The sequence below is a fragment of the Teleopsis dalmanni genome, chromosome X (genome assembly GCF_002237135.1).
Source record: "Teleopsis dalmanni isolate 2A chromosome X, ASM223713v2, whole genome shotgun sequence".
Classification (NCBI taxonomy): domain Eukaryota; kingdom Metazoa; phylum Arthropoda; class Insecta; order Diptera; family Diopsidae; genus Teleopsis; species Teleopsis dalmanni.
The window spans coordinates 74,255,188-74,279,167 of record NC_051848.1 but is presented as its reverse complement, the minus strand read 5'-3'; the positions used below and the strand labels follow the sequence as shown (position 1 = coordinate 74,279,167).

The window sequence follows — 23,980 nt, the reverse complement described above, 5'->3', positions numbered from 1 at the left end:
GCTGATTTCTATTTTTGGGGTAGATAAAGTGGCAAGAGGACGAGTTCACCTTAAACAACTAAAATGCTATTTTGACCCAACTTTTTTCATAATTTTGAAAAGAAGTTTTTGTGTCTCTTACAACTATCCAGACATAGTTTTCTGGCTCAAAATTAATAAATACAAATGATTTAATTGATTTCTACGCTATGGAAGCTAAAAATTAAGCAAAGCGATAGAGTCTATATGCTTAACACTGAATCTGGTAAAACAGAATATTGGCACAATATTTCTTTCTATGTCTTTCTTCGTACGCCTGGAAGAGCGGACTACATAAGTTTCATTAGTGCATACCTAGCCTAGCTTTATGCTATTATATGGGCTATTGTCTAATGTGAAATGATATTATTGTCGACATTTTTATTCTATTCCCATAGATTAAGTCCACTGTACTAAGTTTGAAATATGTAAATAATATATTTCTTGATATGTCAAGTAAAGTAAGATTATATCATCTAATATCCTTTTTATACTGTTTTCTTACAATTTTATCGCCAATAAAATAAATATTTACTATTATATAATGTTTTTATATTTATTATATAAAACTATATTTACTACTTAAAATTTAAAATGTTCGATTAATAAAATCGAGTTTATACTAAATGGATAGTTTTATAGATTTTCAGATAAAGTGATCGTTTTTCTGAGAAATAATCACAGTTTGATGGAGAAAATATAGTTACGAAAATTCGGTATATACTAAGGGATGCCAATCTCAAGAGGTTCTTCGAATAACTTCGAAAATTTTAAAAATCCCAGTATGACGAATGGTTCGACAATTCACTTGGTTGTTAGCTTGCAGAAATAATATTCGTGAGAGGACCACAATTTCAAAATATATACGTGCTACGAGAATGTATATTCTAGGTAAGAAAAGCGATGTCCTCTCATTTGAAGGATAAAGGTGCTAAACTTAGAAAAACTTCCTAGGAATCGTTACTCTAAAGACAAAGAATTGTTATAACGCATATTTCCCAATAATGAAGATTTGATAGCTTTAGGTGTAAGCCAATATGAAAAATTATTGTTGGGAAAGAAATGGATAACAAAACAATCTTAGAGAATATTGAGGGATTTTAAGAAAAGAGTTTTAGAAAAAAAGCAGGGTATAAACAATCAGAAAATATCTGCAAAAATAAATTAATACCCCCAAAAACTGCAGAAAAATGATAAGGACACCTTTTCATATAGTAATAAATATGGTGATATAATGAAAACATCAAACGACAAGGATTAAAATAACCACATCATATCTCTAAAATAAACTATATATATAGTCCAGTATAGATAGTCCAATAGTTCTATATAGACTATTATTCTAAGGAAAACAAAGATCTTAACCAATATATGCAAAAAGATATTTGTCAGAAATGTGTGGTATACCATAAACTGATGAAATGGAACTGTTATTGAGGCTACTATTGAGTATATCTTTTACATTTTGAAGAAGCTGTGAAAAATGGCTGATATAGTTGAATAGGCACGATCCGTGAACATTACAATGTCAGCAATATGTGCTGTAATAAAATAATATTTTTAATTAAAAAGTCAGAAGGTATAGGAATATTTCGTTAAGGCTGGACCGATTGACACTTGTGCAGAATTCGACTCATTTGTTGTCCATCAAATAACTCCTCAACAAAGTAAGGACCGCCTTAACGAAGAATATTTTCTAATGGTTTAATTTAACTAAATTACAAATAAAGATGCAGGTTTCCGAAAAATTTCCAATCAGTTGGATCATCCAATAATAATGCATTTCATAGAAATTAGTAAATATGTTTATTGAAACTTATGAATAATTCTCTATTTATATTTTATTTAAGTAATAATATTTTAATAAAAACAAAACGCTAAATAGCCCTAAATGAATCCCTTGCCTCATCTTAATAACCTAACCTAACCTTATTACGAGTATAAAACGTAAAATGATGCTAATATGATATGTTGAATATATAAATTTTCTAGGGATTGACGTAGTAGATTTCATCACATTGACTAATTAATTTAATCAGGGAACTTCTAATCTTTACTATTATTCTCGGTAGCGGCTCTGATGATGCTCTGTTATATTTTTTTTGTACAAATAAAATTGTAATTATTACTTTTAATTTAAAATAAATTGCTTTTGTATTATTAATACAAAAGTTCACATTTTTAAGGTTTATTTTAATAAATCGTATACGTTATCAAACATTGTTACATAGCAAAAAACCTATCTTGGAGTCTATTAAAAATTTAAATATTACTTATATTGAATAATTGTGATCGAAATAAAATTACACAATAATAAAGTCTATTATCCGACAATTTATAGTTCGACTTTAACTGAACTTAGCTACAAAAAATCGAAGAAAAAGTCAGTTTAACTGTCTATTATAAATGAGATGTAGAAGATGACTTAGATCAATTCAACAAAGAAAAATTTTTATAAGAAAGATTTCTATTCTTTTATCTCAATAATAGAGAAACTGATTTGGATTGCAAAAAATGGACATGCAGTTGGAAAAAATAGATTATTTTTTATTATACGAACTATTCAAATATATACATACTTTATACATACATACTTTCTTCTTAACTACATTATTAGCAATTATCAAAGCATACTTTTATATGGAGGTCAATTCAGAACATTTCTATCTATATTTCTATCTATCTTCTATCTGGCTTCTATCTATCTATATTTCGCAATCAAATACCGGAATTTCTCACTTTCCTGCTCCATTGAATATTTTAAATAAGGCCAGATTGTAAGCAGTTATAGCATCAGTAAAATACTGAAAATCAAGTATTATACTAAATACAACATTTTCAGTAATCAATTTTCTCAGTGATAGAGACCCACAACAAAAGTGTTTGCCTGAAACAGGCTAGAATGACTTTCTAACTTGATATAACTGAATAAATAACTGAATAAATTAATGGAAAATTAATAAACTGAGTTCCCATCTGCGAATAGCTAATTCTTATCTAAGAAGCTAAATTGAAATGTCCTGATAAGTTCTGATTTCTTCATAATGTACTGTTGACATTGTACCCTTAGAATATCATTATTAAATTTGTTCCGATCTTTACAGAACGTCCCTGCTAATTTTCAATTTCCTAAGAAACTGTAAAAAACATTAACAAAAAACACGCTTAATATTTTATATTGAAAGAATAATGGTTTCCACCATAATAATGATATAATGTGATATAAAAACATGCAAAAGATTAATGCATGAAAAAACAGCGAATACTTTTTGTCCAATCCAATCTTCATGGCTTTTCTTATCATGGCTTTTCCACTTTTTAAATAGTTGGTCATAGTATTTTAAGTGAATTGTTTCAAGTTGATTATTGTATATTATGTATTAGATTAAAACTCAAAAAGTCTTTGCGTGTACTAAACCAGAGATATAGAGATAAAATCTATTTAGAGAACTATAGTTTCAAGTAGTTTTATTTCGCAATATGCAATTGTATAGCTCTCTCAAGTTTTCAAAACTTAAAAATTCAATTTCATTGTGTACCGGAAATTTTTATAAAATCGTTCATGATAGCGATTATTGGATCTTTAGCAAAGTTTTTAAATCAGAGACACCTGCTTTAAAGCAGGAATAGTACAAAAAAAATTTTTATGCAGGGCAGACTACATATGAGTTTTAGAATAAACCTAAAGTTAAGTTTTAGCATGCAGTAACACATTTTTTTTTACAGTAAGACGTTCTTAAAAAATTTGAAAAACTTAGTACTACACTGAAAAATTACTGATGATGTGAATTTTTGGCACCTATAGCACTATACGATAGATATACAATTCTTTTTCTGACTTTCTGGTTACTTTGGGATTGCTGAACTCAAATCTATAACTCGTGTTTCTTCTAGATATCTGGATCTTTGGCAATAACTGACTAAAGTTTAAAAATTGATCTTTTAAAGGATTAATAAAAGGATCAAGAAATATAAAATAGGATCCAGGAAATTTGATGTGTCAATAAAACGCTACGAATGAATATATATCCTTCCCCAAATTTCTCTTTCCTTTTCTTAAAATCATTTTGTAAAAGAACAACTGTTTTAAGAAATCCTTTTTTTCATAGGATAGGAGATAAATTTGGGAAGGTATTTTTATGTTTATAAACATAAAACACGGAGCTCTTGAAAAAAATAAAATTTTATTAATTCTTTAAAACATATACCATATATTGAAACTTTAACCAATTATTGCCAAAAACTTAGATATATAAGAGAAAACCGGGTTGCAGATGAAATTTAAGGCTCGTAATTTAAAAAAGAAGACTTTAGGGTCGCATGTGTTTTAGCTTGGTGAAGAAATTAAGCGACCCTAAAGTCTTTTTTTTTGTTTAATTATAGATGAGTCCTTTTCGAAAAATTTGCACATAAACTATTATCCTAAGCATGCCAGTATGAACACTCGTTTTTCATGCGAAAACTGTTTCAGAAGTTCAGAACAAATTCAAAAGAAAAAAGGATAGCGCACATCAGAGAAAATGGTATTAAAATAAAATGGAACAAATAATTTAAAGTATTTCACAAACCTGCTATCTTGATGTGTTTCCATCACTATCAAGTCTAAGGCCACCTCAACACAAAAAGAGTGAAAGCTGTTTTAGAAAATCTTTGTTTCCATATTAAATTCTGTTATCGGGTTTGAAAAGCACAATTTGGAATTTGGGGATCTGGTCAATCTATCCTACCAATTAATCAAGATTTAAAAGCATACAATGGTTAAATGGTCGCTCTTATAATAAGAATATAAAGTGAAATATAGATTATATTTCTTAAAGGATGATAAAATATAAAGAGTTATAAAGATTAAATGATGGGCGTTAGTTTTCCTATATAATGCTCGCATTAAAGTACATTTCTTTGCAAAATTTCACACTGATTTACTTACCTAACTATTTTATACCGAAGGGAAAATATATTATTAAAAATTAAAAATTTCTCTTAATGAATTTAATATATTATTATTTATCCTTGACCGTGACTATAAACTATTGGTAGCAATACATTATCTACTTCTTCAACTTTCTATTGCAAGTCTTTCGTAATGTGATAAGATACTCATGCGCTATATAATAAATGTAGTATTGGCTCTGCGAGATTTTCGAGTGAAATTGGAAAGATACGAGAGAAATCGTATAAATAAAGTCATTTAAGTGATTGTATTGTTTATACTAATTACTCTTAAATAATTTTAAATTATACCTATATATAATATACTTAGTATAAAATTAATTGTACTCACCCTGCTGCTCGAACATTGGTAGTGACCAATTATTAAAAGTCGTCATGGATGTAACTCCCGCCAAATCTAAATGCTCCATTGTTGTCAAATTTTCAGATATGTCTTATATATTATATATTATTTTTATTATTTTAATTATTTTAATTATTTCATAAGACAATTTTTTTTCGTTTTAACCTTCTTTTGCTTAAGAACTAAGTTCGTGTTTTCTTTTCTTTCTCATATATATTTTCTTTCAGTTTTCTTATTGTTTTGAACAATTGCATCAAAATAAAGAATTAATAAATTAAATCAATTTAATTAATTAAATTTTGTTTATAAAACATTTTCAATTCAAAACTAAAGTACTAGCGCTGTCTTCGCACTTCCAGAGAGGTTTGTTTACGCTCGATTCTGTTGGGATCCACTTGTCTGCGACTTCAAGTATTTGAATGGGCAAGCGGATAGGCAGGCAAGCAAATAGGCAAACGGAAAGATACTGTGGGCAAGTAAGTGAGAAGCTAATTTTGAATGAATTACGTCTTCGCTTTTGTTTTTACCAATTTTTGCGTTTGTTCAGAGTTTGTAGAATTTTCGATAAGCGAAAATGATATCTGAAAAGAAAAGAAAAGAAAATAGATAAGAAATATTATAATTTGAAAATTTCACTTTAATGCTATTATATTTGCAAAAATTAGAAATGCCTTAGTCAGTGATTCTTTACATTCGTATCTATATGGAGAACTATTATGAAAATATTAATTTTTTTTTACTAATCCTTCTCATATGGGTTAACTATAGCTTTTTTGAATAACAGTAAGACCCCGCTTAAAGCGAGTGTATTCTAATGTAGTACAGTATTAAATTTAAAAAATAGGGTAACTTATAGTCACAACAGAAAATGCAATAATTTGGCAGTATTATTGTTTTATTGCATTTAATATAAAATACTTTAATATATAATAAAATTTATACTTTAATATTTAATTTAATAATATAATAAATATTTTAATAATAAAATTTAACAGCTCTTTGATCAGATGTGCCTAGTCCCTATAGTACAAAACGCTACACATCAATCAATATAAATGGCGTTTTGGATTAGTAAATCTGGGGTAACTTTTTTAATCCAGATTAACTTTTAGTGCAATTTTTATTTTCGATTGGTGAATCTGTATAACACTTGAGATTAATGTATAACACTCGTGATTAATTAATAACACTCTAGATATTTTGTGAGAGTAGCAAAATTACCCTGAAATTAACAGCTGTTTTCTATGACGACAAATGAATTGTGATTTGATATAATATATGTGTTGATGAAAAATATAAAAGTCTACTAACACAACTGCAAAAATATTAGATTACTCTAAAAATGTTTAATTGAGGAATAAAATTTAACAGATTTAGAGTAAATCTAAATTTTTTATAGTAATCGAAATAAATGGACTTATTCTGTGCACTTGACAGATTTGTCAAATTCTTTAATAAAATTCTTGATTTTTATATAGCAGAAAGCTTTCTGATATTCTGGACATATTTTGACAAATTTCAAATCTCAAGTACCAGGTGCCTCTCACCACCCTATATTATAAAGTGTTTTGTATAGAAAACTGTTCGTAATTGATCGTAACTGTTCGTAATTGTTCATAACTGTTCGTAAAAAATGCTTGTAAAGAGCATATATTTTAAATTATCAAAAGCATTTTTCATGCATTCAAATCACAATAAAAAATATGCTTGTGAAGAGCGTATATTTTAGTTAGGAATATTTGTCATTCATGCAAATAATAAAAAATGCTTAAAAAGAGCATATTTTTATAGTTGTCAACAGCATTTGTAGTATTGACAACTAACAAGGAAAAGAGCTTTTTATTTAGGTCACAGAATACCAAAACCTTTACAGTAGTCATTTTTGACAAGTGTCAATGTTTGACAAGTTTATAAAGTGCACAGAATAGGTCTGAAAGTTTAATTACAGAAGTTATAGATGTTTTATTAATTCTATATTGTTTGCAACGAAATCATATAATGTCAATTACTACCATTTAATGTAAAAAACTGATTTCTAATTTTCAAAGTTTTTTCAGTAAATTTATCGAAAACTCCTGTTCTCACTTCTTTCTCATCCTTTAAAATCTTAATGTCATCATCTTCGTGTACTTATTGCTCTAATAATATGTAGTACTATTTCATCAATGGAATAACTTTAACCAGTAGTTAGAATTTGTAATAATTCTTCAACCTTCTGCTCATTTTTCTTATCCAGTCCTACTTCATTAAGGAACTTAAACATTTAGAGAAATTGTTAATAAGATATTATTTCATCAATGGAATAACTTTAACCAGTAGTTAGAATTTGTAATAATTCTTCAACCTTCTGCTCATTTTTCTTATCCAGTCCTACTTCATTAAGGAACTTAAACATTTAGAGAAATTGTTAATAAGATATTAACAATTTTTCTAAATGTCTCATTGCATATGCTTTTTGTCAAAAGTAGTTAAAGACAATATATTATTAAAACTTTTAATAGTATTAATTTAATTTTAATTGTTTCAACCTTTAAATATATTTGCACCACAACATAGAGAAACTTTAAGTTCTTCTGACACATATTAGTGCGAATAGGTATAATTATATCTTTGGTACAAGGGTAGCAACTAACTTATGGTTGAAAATTGCTTTATACTTTCTCAAAATATTCTTCTTTATGATAAATACACTTTTGCATACGTTCGATCCATTTGTCAAGGCATTGTTTCCAAACTTCTTCAGACACCTACAAAACATAGTTTTTAAATGCAACAATGGCTTCGTTGTCGCTTCCGCCGACAAAAATCGTTGTCCGTGCGATTTATTCTTGACGTTCGGGTACAACCAAAAGCCTTGGGCGCCAAATTAAGACTGTACCAGGTGAATGACCCATCAATTTCATTTTTTTGACAGTTCAAATAGTCGGTTGTTAGACGATATCTATGAGATGGAGAATGATCCGACAGCGCTTATTTGTTTTCCGTATTTTACTAAAGACTTCCGATAAACAAATAGTTGTATACTCGTACCATTCGGAATTGACTGTTTTACGTCAATTTCGGATTAATCGCATAGCAACGAAGTCATTCGTTTGCATTTGGTGTTCTCCTGTTAACTTTTGCTCACGAAGTCTACGAATAATTTCACTAAAAATAATAATCACACATCCGGATATTCGAAAACTCCGGATTTACAAAAAATCTCGGATTCACCGAATAATATGTAAAACCGTAAATAGCACTAGTACATACCATTCAGCTATAATTACTCACTTAGAATTATCTCTACGCTAAGAATTTGTAGACTGATCTGGTCTGGTAATCAATTGTTGCAGATATTTTTATGCAGTAGTAATAAATATTTTGAATTAATTGAAGCAATATCTTTTTAGTTCACATAGTATTACATAGGTATAATAGCATGGGTGCTAAAGTTATGCATATTTCTATTTACAGTCTTAGGAAAAGATATCGGTTATTTGTTAAAATTTTGCGTATAGAATTTATAAATTTCCTCTAAAGAATATTAAAACTGACTAAAGAAGGTTCATATAGATGAACTTACATTTGCCTCAAACATCATCTTGAACCAAATTGATATCAAATTGAAGGCAGCACTCTCTAGATATATTCAATATAGTCGTATGTAGGAAAAAATTTCGCACTTTTTCACGCGGATTTGGATAATATTGTAACTATTATTTAAGATACTTATTCTATGAGATTAATCCTTTGCTGAACAATAAATAACAAGTATGAACTTGCATGTAATTGTGGTGTTTCGTATTTCTATACACCTCACTTTTGAATATGTAATTAAATTATTTCACTTGTTAAACACAGAAAAACAGAAAAACAGCATAATTAATTCTATTTTAATTATTAATTTAATGTTAAAATTCGTTATTAATTATTTTCTAGTGTTCTCAGCATCAACTGCAAAATAGTACGTGTCCGATTTTATTACTCATATTTTATATTTAATATCTTTTTTTTTAAACAAAAAAATACATAAAAAAATTAAATTTTAAAAGTTCGATTGTTTAATGTTACTTATGCGTTGTATTTTCGATATAAAACTATTATTTCCATTTAAAATTCATTTTCAATATTTTTGCCAAAAAATAATATATATAATGCAAGTACTTGAAAATATAAGTACGAAATTTTGTGTATTTTGTTTGTATTAGCTTATATTGTAAATAAAAGAATAAAAATACTTTTCAAGCAAGTCTAAAAAATATCGAAGAGTGCGTAACAGCACACACCTAACAAGGGTTCCATAAATAGCGGGTTATCCATTTCATGGTCCTGATTTGACAGCACCGCTTTAGCAATATATGTCAAACAAAACTATCATTTAAGGCATTAACAGTTTAGCTTTATGTTTACTATATTTCAATATCGATCACTTTATAATAACCCAAGATGTTATAACTGTGAAATCTCACTAGTAATAGTTTTTCCGTAGTAGGTAAATTGCATCCAATTTTCTTTAGTCAAATCAAATCTTTATGACAATTTATGACAATTAAAATCCACAAAAAACTGTTAAAAAAATTAAATCTAGAAAAACTATATATTTGTTCTGAAAGTGTTCGACTTACTTACTTAATTGACCATTACAGACTTGAGTCGTCTTTGGCCGCGTTAAGTAACCTTCATCAGCCAGACCGATTAGTTGCTTGTTGTTGCCAGTTGGTAGTACCGAGCGTTCCCAAATCGTTGTTCAGTTGGTCCTTCCACCGATGATACGGACGTACTCTACTGCGTTTTTCATGTGAGGGTACCGACTAAAACAACTTTCTAGGCGGATCACTTTCTTATATTCGCACGACATGACCAAGCTAGCTAAGCCGCTGAATTTTTATGCGCTTAACTATGCATTGGCGATACTCGTCGCCAATGTGTGAGGGACCATAAATCTTTCGAAGAATTTTTCTTTCGAATGCTCTCTCGAATTGTCCAAGCTTCTGCACCACTCAACAGAATAACCACGATAAGAGATTTGTATAGCGTGATTTCTGTTTATCAAGAGAGAAATTTATTTCTCAATTACCTACTTAGTCCGAAATAACAGCTGTTGAGTCTTCGTTGAGCCTATAGGCTGATGTCATTTTAGGTGTTTACGTTAATTCGCAAATAAACAAAGAATTTTACAACTTCAACCTTATAATTGTCAACAGTGATGTGGGTCCCAAGACGCCTTATAATATAACCAAAAATTATTGATGATATATCTCTCTATATAGGTAAGAGCAAGAAAATTCTATTTCTCGAAGGTGACTTATAAAATTTTGATATTTCTTTCATTTTAAATGTGAATACTTTTGGCAATATGCTTCAGTATCCATTTGAATTTTTTTAAGAATTAAAGTGCAGTCATTGAACTCTATTCTTTCATCCCTTTACCAATCGATTCTCTGCTATGTTAGGTATTTTATTAAAAACGGTTTGTAGACCTTGTTCTCAGTAAAATTAGCAGATGTAAGTATTATTTATTTTGTGGTTCTAATTTGCTAGTTTGTTTCAGTGATATCTAATAAACTAAAATATAATCGAAGACATTATATGTCTAGTTCAAAACATAACAGTTTGTCATTTTATATAATAACTTTACCTATTCTCCAATAGCGTGAAATTGAAGATATGGATGTGAAAGATATGTGCTTTTGATAGAAAAGTGTCACGAAAAAAGGGTTTGTTTTTGCTAAGCAAACCACCAAAAGTGAAAATATATATTTCCGATATAAAACCGAATGCAAACACATTATCGGAACAGTCATACTTTGTTCTCGTACAAACAATTTTCGTGTGATGACGCTTTCCCATTAGAGACATAATTTCTGGGATTTTTCATTTAATTAATCGTTATTTAATTTTTACGTGTTGAAAGGTCTTACGAGATTAGTTTTTTTTATAAATATTGACTTATTAATGCTTTTAAGTACGACATTGAAATGAATATTGTTAAATATTATCAAGAACTGATATGATATCAAGAAACAGGACCATTCACATAAATATTGGATATAAATATAAATGCAAGATAAATAGATATAGATGAATAGGAAGATATAAAGATGTATATGTACTTGTGTAGATAATACATATTTTTATAATTGTTATATTTAAAATATATTTAATTATAATAATGTTTTAACTATTACTATTGCTATTGATACCAGTGAATCGGTTTAATTAGCTTGGGGATTTGACAGTTTACAAATAGTATCTTAGTACTGATGTAGACAATTAACAATGAAGCCCTATGTTCCACTGGGAGAAGAAAATAAAAGAAGAAGATGCAGACAACTTCATAGCCAGGGACTCACCTTTAAGTGTTAAGGTGAACAACAGTATTTCAATATAATTTACATCTAGACGAGATTCTTAAATAAATTAATTTTATAAATATTGAAATTCATAGTAACATTTATATGTAACATTTTAACAATATACTAAAAATATCCTTTTAAATAAAAATATGTAAAACGTTTTAAGAATAGTCTAACACAATCTCTTTACCTTTTTTCGTGATATTTCAATCTTTCAAAAAAAAAAAAACATTTGCTTGTATGTCCGCTAACCATTATGTAGAGAGTGCAGTATCCTAATTAATCAATTTTTTTCTGACCCATACATGATCTTATCTGCCATGAAATTCTTATGTTTAATAAGAATAAGTCTCCTATCTAAGATAAGAGGCGCTACAGTAGTAAAATTATTACTTATACAATAAATTTCTTGAAAGTTATATTAAATATATAGTAATACTAAAAGTCTGTCACTTGGTAAATCAAATGTTTTTTATAGGCCATTATCCCTTTTAGTGACGTCCTCGAAAATCTTCGAGAGAATACTTTTCAAGAGATTATTATACGTAATTGTCAAAAATATAGAATGGCTGAACAGGGCTCTTAAGCACAAAAAATATTGTGCTGATGTCTCTTCTGATATCCAACAAGTGTCAAAAAGATACTTCCATCTTTTAGGTCTTATATGGTCCTAAAAACTTATATACGGAATAGCAACATTTATATCAAACACATATATAAAATTAATGCGAGGGTACCATAAGGAAGTATGATGCGAGGGTACCATAATAAGGAAGTATTCAGTACACAAATCATTCTTCAGACAAACTCAGAAAACTCAGTGGTAGCCTAAGGTTTTCTTTTATTGCAAAGTAACGAAAAAAAAAAAATATTCTGAATGAAAAATGGAATATTAATGTCAGTACACAAAAATTTGCCAATGTTAATTTTGCGTTAAAAAAGATGAATGTTAAGAAACTCAATTAAATAATATAGAAATCCCTCTAAGCAATGGGATTAATTACCTCGATATACGTTCAGATAGGGTAATTTCCAATCCAAGTATTACAATTTATAAAAACCTGGATATTTTAACTATCAAATATAAAATCAATGAAACTAGTGCGAGATATATTAAGTAATCATATTAACCTTATGGTCATAAACCCCTTTAATGATACCAAAAATTCATACGTCGAATATATACCCGGCACTGAATTTACCCTGTAGAAAATATAATTAATAGTTCGTAAAGTTAAATTACTATGATCAATTTGCAATTAAAGTATTATCTTATTGTATAATTAAAGTACTTATCTTATTGCATACAACTATTCTATTTATCCGAATATACATTACTTTAGATCAGCAACATAATCTATATCAATATATGGTAAATGTTGTAAGACTTATATTTTAATTATATTTTTTTTATTGAATGTATTAATTAATATAATTTATACAACTTAGTAGTTTCAAACTTTTCGATGGCCCCGAAAGATTCATATATTACCTAGAACACAATGCCTATTTAAGTTTGGCTTGCTTGAAAAACTAATTATAAACTATCTAAGCTAATGGAAGATCTCTTAGTGAGCAATACATGAACTTAGCAGAAAAAAAATAAATTAAATTATTAAATAGATACAGATAGTACACTTTATATGTACTAACAAACAAATGTATAACGAATATATAAATAAATTTAATTAAATATATAATAAAAAATTTTCTTCATGTCGAAATTTTGTGGAACATTACTTTCTTAGGAAGTTCAACGTTAACTCTTCAAATCAAATAGATGTTTGTACTAGGCTTTAGAGAAAAAAATGATAGCATAGTTATAGTGCAAAATATATCTATTTTATAATCCAGCCATCTTACAGACAGACGGATTGTAACGTAATTATATGCACTTATAAGGTAAACAATAGACTATTATAAATTACACAGTGAGGTTAAGGCTTTCAAAGATCAGTTTCTGCTGCTTTTGCCATACAAAATTTGTTAGTTGGATCAATGACTATATAGACTCTCTCCACAGAAGAAAGTGGTCCTAAATTGAAATCTGCATGGTAACTAAACGCTTAGAGAAAGAGGCTGAGACCACTAATCGAAGTTATCAAAGGGTACAACAAAAGTGGACACTAAATGATCACTTTATGCATCATCATGGGTCCAGCATATCAGCCATAACTTGAGGATGTGAACAACTTTAACTATTATCGCCCCATATTTGCAAGAATTGGATTGCGATTGTTGGGCTATGATGTCTTGATGAATGATGTTTATGTCCTTTCTGCCCGATCTTCTTAAATTTAAATGGGGAAAAATGGGTAAAAGATTTCATGTTAAAATAACGTTACTTTCGTAGCACTTACATGTTTAAGGTATTAAATTTTTCTTTTGAATTCGTTCATAACGGTCAACTGAATGAGTGCCTTAGTTTTAATCTGTCCTGCACTCAAGGAAAACAAAAAATATATACATATATATATATATATAAATATATAAATAAATATATATATTTTTAAACCCTTTTTTGACTGTTAGAGACACTAACCAACATAGTTAAAGAAAAAAGTATCCTCACAGAAAGTATACATACGTCTAATGTAAATTAACACTGTTTAAGCACTGAACGTTGAATCAGAAATGAAAAGAAATGAATACTGTTGAAGGAAAGCCATAAGCTTAATTCCGGTAATTATAGACTAATATTACAACGAGACGTAACTCATCTATTTTTTCATAACCGCCTCCTAAGAATTTAGTACTAGAATATGATAGCTCCAAACGTATTTATGTATTTTATAATTTCATTTTTCAAATTCGCTTACATGTACTATAGAATACTCTTCTTCTACAGTGCCTCTAGATACTTGCAGGTACTGCATGAATCAAAATAATAAAGTTAATACTAAATTGCTTAAGCAAGAAAACAAACAGAGTTGTGTTAAATCCATTAAATTCGCATTATGTTACCTTCGAAGGATTGAGTAGAACAAAACAATAGCCTCTTAAACATAAAAAGCAAGTATTTCTTTAACTAAAGTTACTGACAACTAACTTTTCAATAGAAATCACAAGCGACTATTAAAAGATAAGGAAAATCGATAATCAGATTGTAGTAAACTACATCTTCTTCAAGTCTGAGACCTCTGTGGTATCGTAGAAAATGAATTAACTGATAGCATGGCCAACGAAAGCTCTGCTATGATATCTATAGGCATAAAACAAGCCATAGAACTGGCCTCATGACTGCTAATGACTTTGTGGGCTTTGTTCACAAAATAAGGTGCTCCGAAATGTAGACTTAAAAAATGATAAAAAAACTTCGTAAAAAAATTTACAAGAAACCGTTCTTATGCATTTCAAGAAAAAGCATTTCAGAGTACTAACCTAAGTCAATAGAGTGTACATATTAGATACGTAAACCTTGAACATTATAGTCATTGTCAAAACGTATCCGACACATCAATCTTGTGTCAAGGATGTGAGCAAGTCAGAGCACTTTGTGTGTTATTGCCTATCATTTGCAGGACTTTAGTTAAGATTATTAGGTTAAAATGTCTTAAGAGTGATTAATTTGCTCACTCTCTTTTTACCGGATCTTCTTAGATTCATTAAGAAGACTAAAAAATTCAAAACCCCTTCTTATTTCTTCGGTTTTCAAGTTTAAATACAATGTTCAACTGACTAAGTATCCTGATTTTATTTTGCTCTTAACTCAAGAAAAAAATAAAAAAATAAATTTTACATTAACTCTATGTATGTACTTTACTTTACCATAGATAATTTTTTGTAATCGATGTTCACATTTCGAATAATTGCACAAAGAAAAAATTTTTATAAAGCATAAATATGTTGCATATTAGCATTAAAATTGTACATATCTGATATGGAAAATAGTATATATAGGAAGGTAATACTGAGATGGAATTGTTTTGAGATAAATATTTAATATAACAAAAAGCTAATAGCAGGTTCAAAACTGTCGGTTCAAGGAAAATTTACTAATGCCAGAGTTTTTATTTCTGGTATTGTTTAAAGAACCAATTAGAACTAATAAAATTTGATTAATAGTTATAAATTAATCAAAATATAAATTTTTTATGTAGAAATAGAGCGTGTATGGTTATCATTTATAAATTTGACTAAGTTTCTATAATTGCTACTTCGTATAGACCCAATACTTAACAGTATTGCTACTTTAAGCACTTTAAGAGAATACTTATATCAAATTTGTATATCTTTCTCAATGATCTCTATGGGACTCCTTTTCATTACAGACCATGACGGTATTGAGCAAGACAATTTTATAGCAAATAATAATATAATATTTAATATATTATAATATAATAATATTTACTTATTATTAATAAGTTAATATTTACTTATCTTTAAATGTGCACTCATCATATCATTTTATCTTCAAAACAAGTATTTTATAAGTCATTCACCTCTCCCAGTTCAAAAACAAAAATCATAGCCTTCTGTTCATCAGCCCTGTTAGCCGGTTGTCATATGTTTTGTTTGCGTCAGACATTCCCACAAGCATTATCCTTGTCAATTTTATTGTTTCCAACAACACAATATATTCATTTCCACTAAAATTTACTTTTAAACCTCCAAAGCAATTATAAAATTTAATTAGTTCTATTGAAAAAATAGCGAGTATATTGGCACTTGGAGGCTAACGCACAGAAATTAATATCATTCCCGGAGACACTTTCACGATAGGATTCTAATATATCAATCAGAAAATATTACCTCTCGAATTATTCATTTAGAATTAATTTAACGAATGCACTGCCTACTCAACAATCAATCTTCTTCAAGCTAAGAGTTTTATGCGTATAATCTTCAACGATGGTTAGGATTAGTTTTTAAAATAATCTTGGGAACAACCCCGTAAGCATTCATTAAGAACTTTATTCAATAAATCCTAAGACCTACAACGTAAGGTTCACAAATTCTTTGCTATCACTTATTATGTTCGAAGACGGAATATAGCTTTTTAACTGTAAATATATTCAAGAAAAAAAATTTAGTTTTACAACTAAAAAGCGCTTCAATAAGAAGATACTGAATTGTATGAGTTAAACCAAAATAAGCCCAAATATTTCTTCCGATTCGGTTCCAATTTTCGCTTCTGTAAAAACATCGTTCCTTCGTCAAAACTCAAACCATACCTTTGAGTTAAACTTTTCAAATTAATGGATAAGATTAAAGAGAATTATAAATGAATGGATAAGTATAAGAGAATTCATGAATGAAACTGAATTTTATTACTAAAAAAGGTTCCGAAAAGTTTTCCTATAGCGAAAAGAAAAGTAGGGGCTTTAATGGCATGGCGAGTGGAGCATAGCCGTGAATCACGAATTGGGTGCTATACACGCCAAGTGATTTCTGACATCATTATAAACAATATCGTTCTCAAAATATAATATATTGAAATTTCTGAACTTTTAAAAGTTATGGTACTTCCGATGCTTGTTAACCCTGGGACTTCAATGAGTGACATACATATGTGTATAGCTCGGAATAGTAATTTAATTGAAGCATAGAAAATCGATTTATTTTTAAAAATTTATTTACCAGTTCCGGCTTTTCTTTATTCAGTATAAAGCATTTTATTATTACTCTTCTTTTTGATATGTCATATGTAGTACTACTTCTAGTTATCTACAATATAATTACTAATAACAAAAAATTGAAATCAAAGATATTAAAACACAATAATCATTATTTATATACAAAGATAATAAAGAAAATAAAATAAAAAGTTTTTATTTATTGTTTTATATTGTTTCAATTCTAATTTTAAATTTCTACAATTTTTATCTTTTATTGATAAAAATTTCAATGTACCTCACTGACGTCATTTGATTTTTAAAAATGTATAGCGCAAGTATCTAATACTGATTATTCACACGATGAAAACGAATATTAATTTAAAACTAATGAAAGTTAATTCATAAATATACCATTCAAGATATAAATTAAATGATGATTAATTTCTATAGAAACAAGATGCAAATATGAAAATGGATGTGTCATACTAACTTTTATATCGAAATGCAAAATATAATGTATTGAAAGAAAATCCATGTTTTTATTGTCATGAGAGAACCCGTCTTAAAACGTAAACAACCTTGTCATTCTATATTTTGAATGCTGACACAATAAAGTATCTTAGTGAAAAAAGTTGCGAAAACTATAGGAAGTCGAAAACAGCCTCTTAGGCATAAACTACTTTCTTACTAACAAAAAGATTTTACCTTTTAGACCTGCTTAAAAATTGAAATTAAATTTGAGGTCTATGGAGTATATGTATTAATAAAAGACCAGTGTCAATAGTGGTTTGCAAATTTTCGTCCCGTCAAGTGTGAGGAATATTCACATATTTGTGTCAAATATAAATATTAATGAGTCTCATATGAGAAGAGTATAAATCATTATAAATCGTAAATCATTATAAAAAAAGAGTCAAAATTTGCATAAGTGAAATGCAAGCAATACTCGAATATTGAATACTCACAACAGCTCTCTGATGCGGATACACCACGTTCTGTAAGGACGTTTTAGTGTACTTTAGTGAAACATCTGCAGATAAAATTTAGAGAATCAATTTTGCACCAACATAACTTTTTGAGCCTATTTGACAACAAAGATGTATCAACCATCAAAGCATTGGATAGTTAATGGACTTTCATACGACTTGAACTATTATATTTGAATAGATCATTTTTGTGATTTTATTAGCTCTTTCACTTAGCGTTTTTTTTTAACATTGACTTCTTAGACACTCCTAATCTGGGTATATATTAATGATGAACTTTTACTTCCATTTGGTACTTTTTGTTTTTTGAGCTTACGAGTCACTTTCTTATCTTTAATTAAATAAGAAAAAAACACGGAAAATTAAATTAAGTGTACATTGACTTTGTGCTTTAACACAAGGGTCCACTGTTAAAAGTTGACTGAATTTAGTTTCCTGACACTTCTAGTCCAAAAATTATATACGAACTTTTAAACATTAAACAACATACGTGTCCAAAGCCAACTTATGATAGATATTAGGCGATTCCCAAAATAACTATATAGTCGGCCCAAGAATTTACTTGATTAAAAAAAATTTCTTTTGGATTTGAAATTCAAATTTTTTTACTATTATTACCAATTTTCTATTTGGAATAGATTTATATATTCCATTATATTGACTAAGTAAATATTTTCATAACTTAAATAAAACTAATTAAATTTATATAGCGCAGATACTATAAAATAAACTGCTAATAAAATTATACTTAGTTTTTTAATGATGAATAGAAGTCCGGTAGTCATTCCAGACATGCATTCATATACACCTAAATTGCAACCACATCAAGTACGTCGGAATCAGAGTAATGCCTCACATAGGTCATAGCCACATTAAGTAACTGAATGTGCTCACATCATTTTAAAAAAATGCAGTACTCCTCAGTACAGATATCAGTCTTGTGGTAGGGTTGATGACTGATCAGTCATTTAGGAAATCATGCTAAAAGATTGTCTCCCCCGTTTTTCTCTCCAAAGCTGCGCTAGGATCCTTTTTCAGGATCTTGACCAACTCAAGAAACTCTTTTTAAAGAGCATTATAAGTTTTACCAGAGGTTTGAGGTAATTTTTAAACCTCTGAGTTTTCTTTTACAATAACATAATGGGATAATAGGCCTAAGTAGTTTCTTAGGATCGTCGGTATTATTTAACCTAACCTAATTGAATGTGTTTTGCATACAAAAACATACAGCAGCCAATGTGACAGCTGCAATAGTTGTTATGGCTTAACTTTGTCGGATGATAGATGGTATTGTGGCGCTAAGTATAACAATTGTTATGTGTCTTATCATCCACTTGACCACTGTTGACCACTGTCCAAATATGTAAGAATATAGGTACATCAAAACAAGGAGAAAGGAGTATAATAAATGGATCGTAATGAGTTTATGAGTTGTATACGTACAAGTGTCTAACTCACCTTTCTATAGCAATAGTAATTATCAAACAAAAACAGTGTAAAAAATTTGTTTTTTTTTCTCGTTATTCGTCATAATCTAAACAATTAAGTAATGTTTAATAACGTTTTGCGTTATAATTAATTTATTAATGAAGCACTCTTTCATTGTAAACTGAAACTCTCTTACGATTATTGAGACATGTTCAGTCAAGGTCAAAGCTTCTTAATATGACTATTGTGCGCTCCATGTGAATTTTATAAAAAAATGTTAAATTCTCAACTGAACAAGTGCACTTCTTTATTACACTTTATATATTTTGTTTCTATTTACAACAAAACCAATATAAAATCCGTGCATAGCCCCAACAAGTTCGTTTGGGAATAAGCAGTAAAGAGAGTACAAAACGCTTCGAACGATCATTATGCTGTGCCGAAGTTAACATAAGTTCTCTTAAAACTATAGTATTTCAAAAAGAAGTTATTGCATGTATGTATGTATTTCTATTGTTTGTAGTTTAAGCAAAAAAATATATAAATATATGTACGTTTCTGTTAACACGTTTTTTACTGTAGTAAACAGAAAGAGAAAGAAGCTTAACATTTTAATAATTAATTTCCTATGCACGATTTCACAGCAAGAATAGTAGATGCTTGATGTCTTGGTCTGTAAACTAACAGCCGCTGTTAATAATTTGCCAGCCCACAACATAACACAATAAATGCCTTCAAATGATTGTGTTTGTTGCATGTTTGTCTGAAAATTTATCTAATAACTGTTAAGTTAATAGCAAATATTATGGAACAGGTTTTAAACATACTGATTTGTCACCTGCCATGAAAGTGCTTAGTGCTTAAGGATGCTAATTCAAAAATTTAGTAACATAAGAAATATTGGTTTTAGTGTACCAAACCTCTAGCAGTCATTTAGAACCAGAAATTTGTCACAGTCATGCGCATATGACCCACTTAAAAGGTCAAATGCCCAAGCCCTCGGTATGTCGCTAAATAGCAATACCCGGATTACAAAGAATTATGATCACTAGCAACTATTGATACTTAAACAGAACTTAAACATACGAAATTGAAGCCTTTGGCAAAAAATATCATGTCTTGAAAATCTGCATATGATCGTTTTTTCAAAACGAAAAACAAATCAATAATAACAATTATGTTAATATAGGCGTACGATATGGACTTAAAAGCACTTAGCAGAACAAGAAAAATAATAAGCATTCTGTTAACAAACAATGTAAACAACATTTTCTGTTTTCTTTTTACTTTTCATAAAATTTTCTCTGCCCCGTTTTTACTTAAAGATTTGGAGCGGTGTAAGGATTTTAGTTTGTTTCACTTAAAACTTTGCATTGTAAGCGACTTTTTATTTAACAATCCTGTTTCATTGATTTAAGTTTTACTTTAAAATCCTTTTCTTTCGGTTTTATCCACTGAAACTTTAAATTAAAATCTTTTTAATATTAACGAGAATGACGCGTAAAGTCATAAAGACGAAACGAAACTATTTAAAAATTACAAGTGTTCGAATAGCAATGAAAAGACAACAACAACAATTTTAGTTAATTTATTGAAATTTGACTGTTTCGAGTATTGCTAAGTACTAAAGACCACTGATGATGAGTATTTGGCAATACTTGAAACAGCGTAGTATAGTCAGTAAAATTTTAATAAATTAACTAAAAATTTTTGTCTTTGTGTTTTCTTTGCTATTTGAATCCGTCTAAAATCGTTTAATTTTGGTTTTATCGATTTAAAATTTAAACTAAAATATTTTTATTTCGATTTTGTTAATTTAAATTAAAATCGTTTTTATTTTAAGGCATTTTTTATTAAAAAAATGTGTTATATTCAATTTAAGTTTTAAGTTAAGATTAATAAAAATGTTAAATTTTGTTAGTACATACTATATTACATTATAATAATATTATGTGCAAGTATATTACGTTATTTGTATTTGAATTTAACTATTATCTATATGTACATATTTAATTTAAAAATCTAAACTAGTATAAGAAAAGAATAAAGTAAAATTAAATAAAAACAAATATAAGTTGTAACATATTTACTTTTGTTTTAATTAAATACTTTTTATTTAATTAAAAATAATGTTTTTATTTTCGCAAATGTATTAATATATCAATTTTATGAACAATCAAGTATTATTTATAATAAATTAGAAAATCAATTATAGAAACCCAATGGGCATTGGTAGTAGTTCTTTACTAACCTGAGTAATCGGTAAAATATTTCGTTCGTTTTTCGTTGCTTTTAATAATACTAAAATTTGTTTTCTTTTTTCTTTAGTATTAAAACTCATTCATTAAATAGTTATTTTCGTTTCAAAAAAAAAACAATTCGCAAGTAATTTATATATTTCACAAAATTTAAAAAGATTTATTTCACAAATTTAGTCGCACTGAAATTATTATTTTGAGTTTGTCGAATTAAAATTTTTTATATACCATAAACTATATAAACTGTGAATGTGTTTTTAAGCTATTAATCTATTAACAATTTCGTAGAGGGTTAATTTTGTTTAGTAAATTTCGGAAGAAAGAACCACTCTTTACTAGCCGCAATTAAACCACAGACACACGATCGTTTCGTTTTGGATCCACCAAATGCCACCGCAACGCGTGAGGTGACTAAAGGTACTAAAAAAAATTATTGGCAGAAGAAAGTCAAGCATACACACAACAAAAAGAAAAAAATTTCGTATTAAGAAATTGTTTATTATTTATTTGGTATTTATTTATGTTTAGTTTGGTTTTATTTTTTTTTTTTATTTTCATAGCATATTCAATAGCATATTGCTGTTGTTGTCGTTTTTTTTTCTTTTGCTAATAGAGTACCGCATATTATAGCAAAGAAAAAAAAAACAACAATAAACATTTTTACAAGCATTCTGAGTAGCAACAACAAAAGAACAAATTGAATGAATTACTCAAGAGCGTAAAAAAACTGCACAGCTTACAACAGCAACAACAGTCACAACAACAACAGTCACAACAACAACAACAACAGCAACAACTATTGCAACAGTAATTATAAAAAGCACACGATAACAGCTCACTGTAATCTACTCTTTTAAATGCCACGCACGGTTAATTAGTAGGGAAGGAGCGAGTTGCCAATGTCAACAGAGTATAGAATGTTAAACTAAGCACTTGCAGTAAAACACTACACAACACCGAATACATATATAATCAACGATCTTTACAAGAGCACAAAAGGGGAATATTATCCAATGTAAATTTTCAGAATTCCTTTTCACAATTTATGTTATTAATAAATTAAGTATTTATTTCCCGGCTACACCGCGAAAATTTCACCCACATGCCATTAAGAAATTAAATGAAAATAATTGTACATACCCCCTTCACTATGTTTTCGGGACTTTCAGTCACTGCTCGCCGCCGCAATGTACTTGGCTCGCTGTCGCCATATAACGTCTGGCACAGTCACCCACTAAATAATTTTTTAAAAATAATCAAACTTAATATAAATTGTAAAAATTTTCTTTTGCTTTACTTGCAAAATTATATTCTTTTTTTTGTTTTTTTGTTGTTCTGCGAACATTTTCACTTTGAAGTACACAATCTTATCATTTTAAATTAACTACAACGATTGGCGTCAAACACACTGTTGTTATACTATGTAGCCCAGTAGAATGAATGACAGCCCAAAAAAAAAATTTTAGTAAAGTGTTCATAAATTAATATTTTTGCCTTTAATTAATAATAACGCCATGATTCGAAATTCCCGGGCACATCTATTTTCAAACGAATTATAATAGAATCAACTATTTTAAGTAACTTTTTCCACTGTGGTATATGCGAATATAGTTCACTCTTCGATATATTCAGATTTTTGCAAAATCACCTAAAAGAACGCGCGCCATCTAACATAAATTAATATAAGCATTTTTGCAATGGATATACAAAAAACTGGTTACAATATGCTGGAAAATATGCATATGCGGGAAACGGTCCAGATGTACACAAAAAACTCGGATTTGAAATCTGTATATCTAGAGTAGAGACGTACACATTGACTTATTTAAATCTTCATTTTTGTGAATTTCTTTGGAATTTTCAAAATTACAGTCTGAATCTAGAGTGCGAACAGAAAAAATGATAGAACACATATATACATATTCAATTTTTAATAGAACGCTTTATAGCTCATAACTTTAACTATAATTGTGAGCCAGTCGAGAAACAAATCCATTGTTGCTAAAATTTCAATCTAAAAACTCTTCATCTATTCACGAAAAAGGTTTTCATTACAATTTTGTTTCTGACAACTTTATAAATATGAAATTATACTACCCAG

At 28.5% G+C, this 23,980-nt stretch overlaps 1 protein-coding gene across 1 annotated transcript in view; it reads right to left on the bottom strand.

The window, feature by feature from the left end:
- LOC119688557 overlaps nt 1-5,575 on the bottom strand; it is a 192,722-nt gene extending 187,147 nt beyond the window's left edge. Inside the window, exon 1 of the mRNA XM_038103230.1 lies at nt 5,300-5,575. Coding sequence (XP_037959158.1) covers nt 5,300-5,378 — 79 coding nt within the window. The 5' untranslated portion in view covers nt 5,379-5,575. The remainder of the gene's footprint in view (nt 1-5,299) is intronic.
- Nucleotides 5,576-23,980: the final 18,405 nt, after the last annotated feature.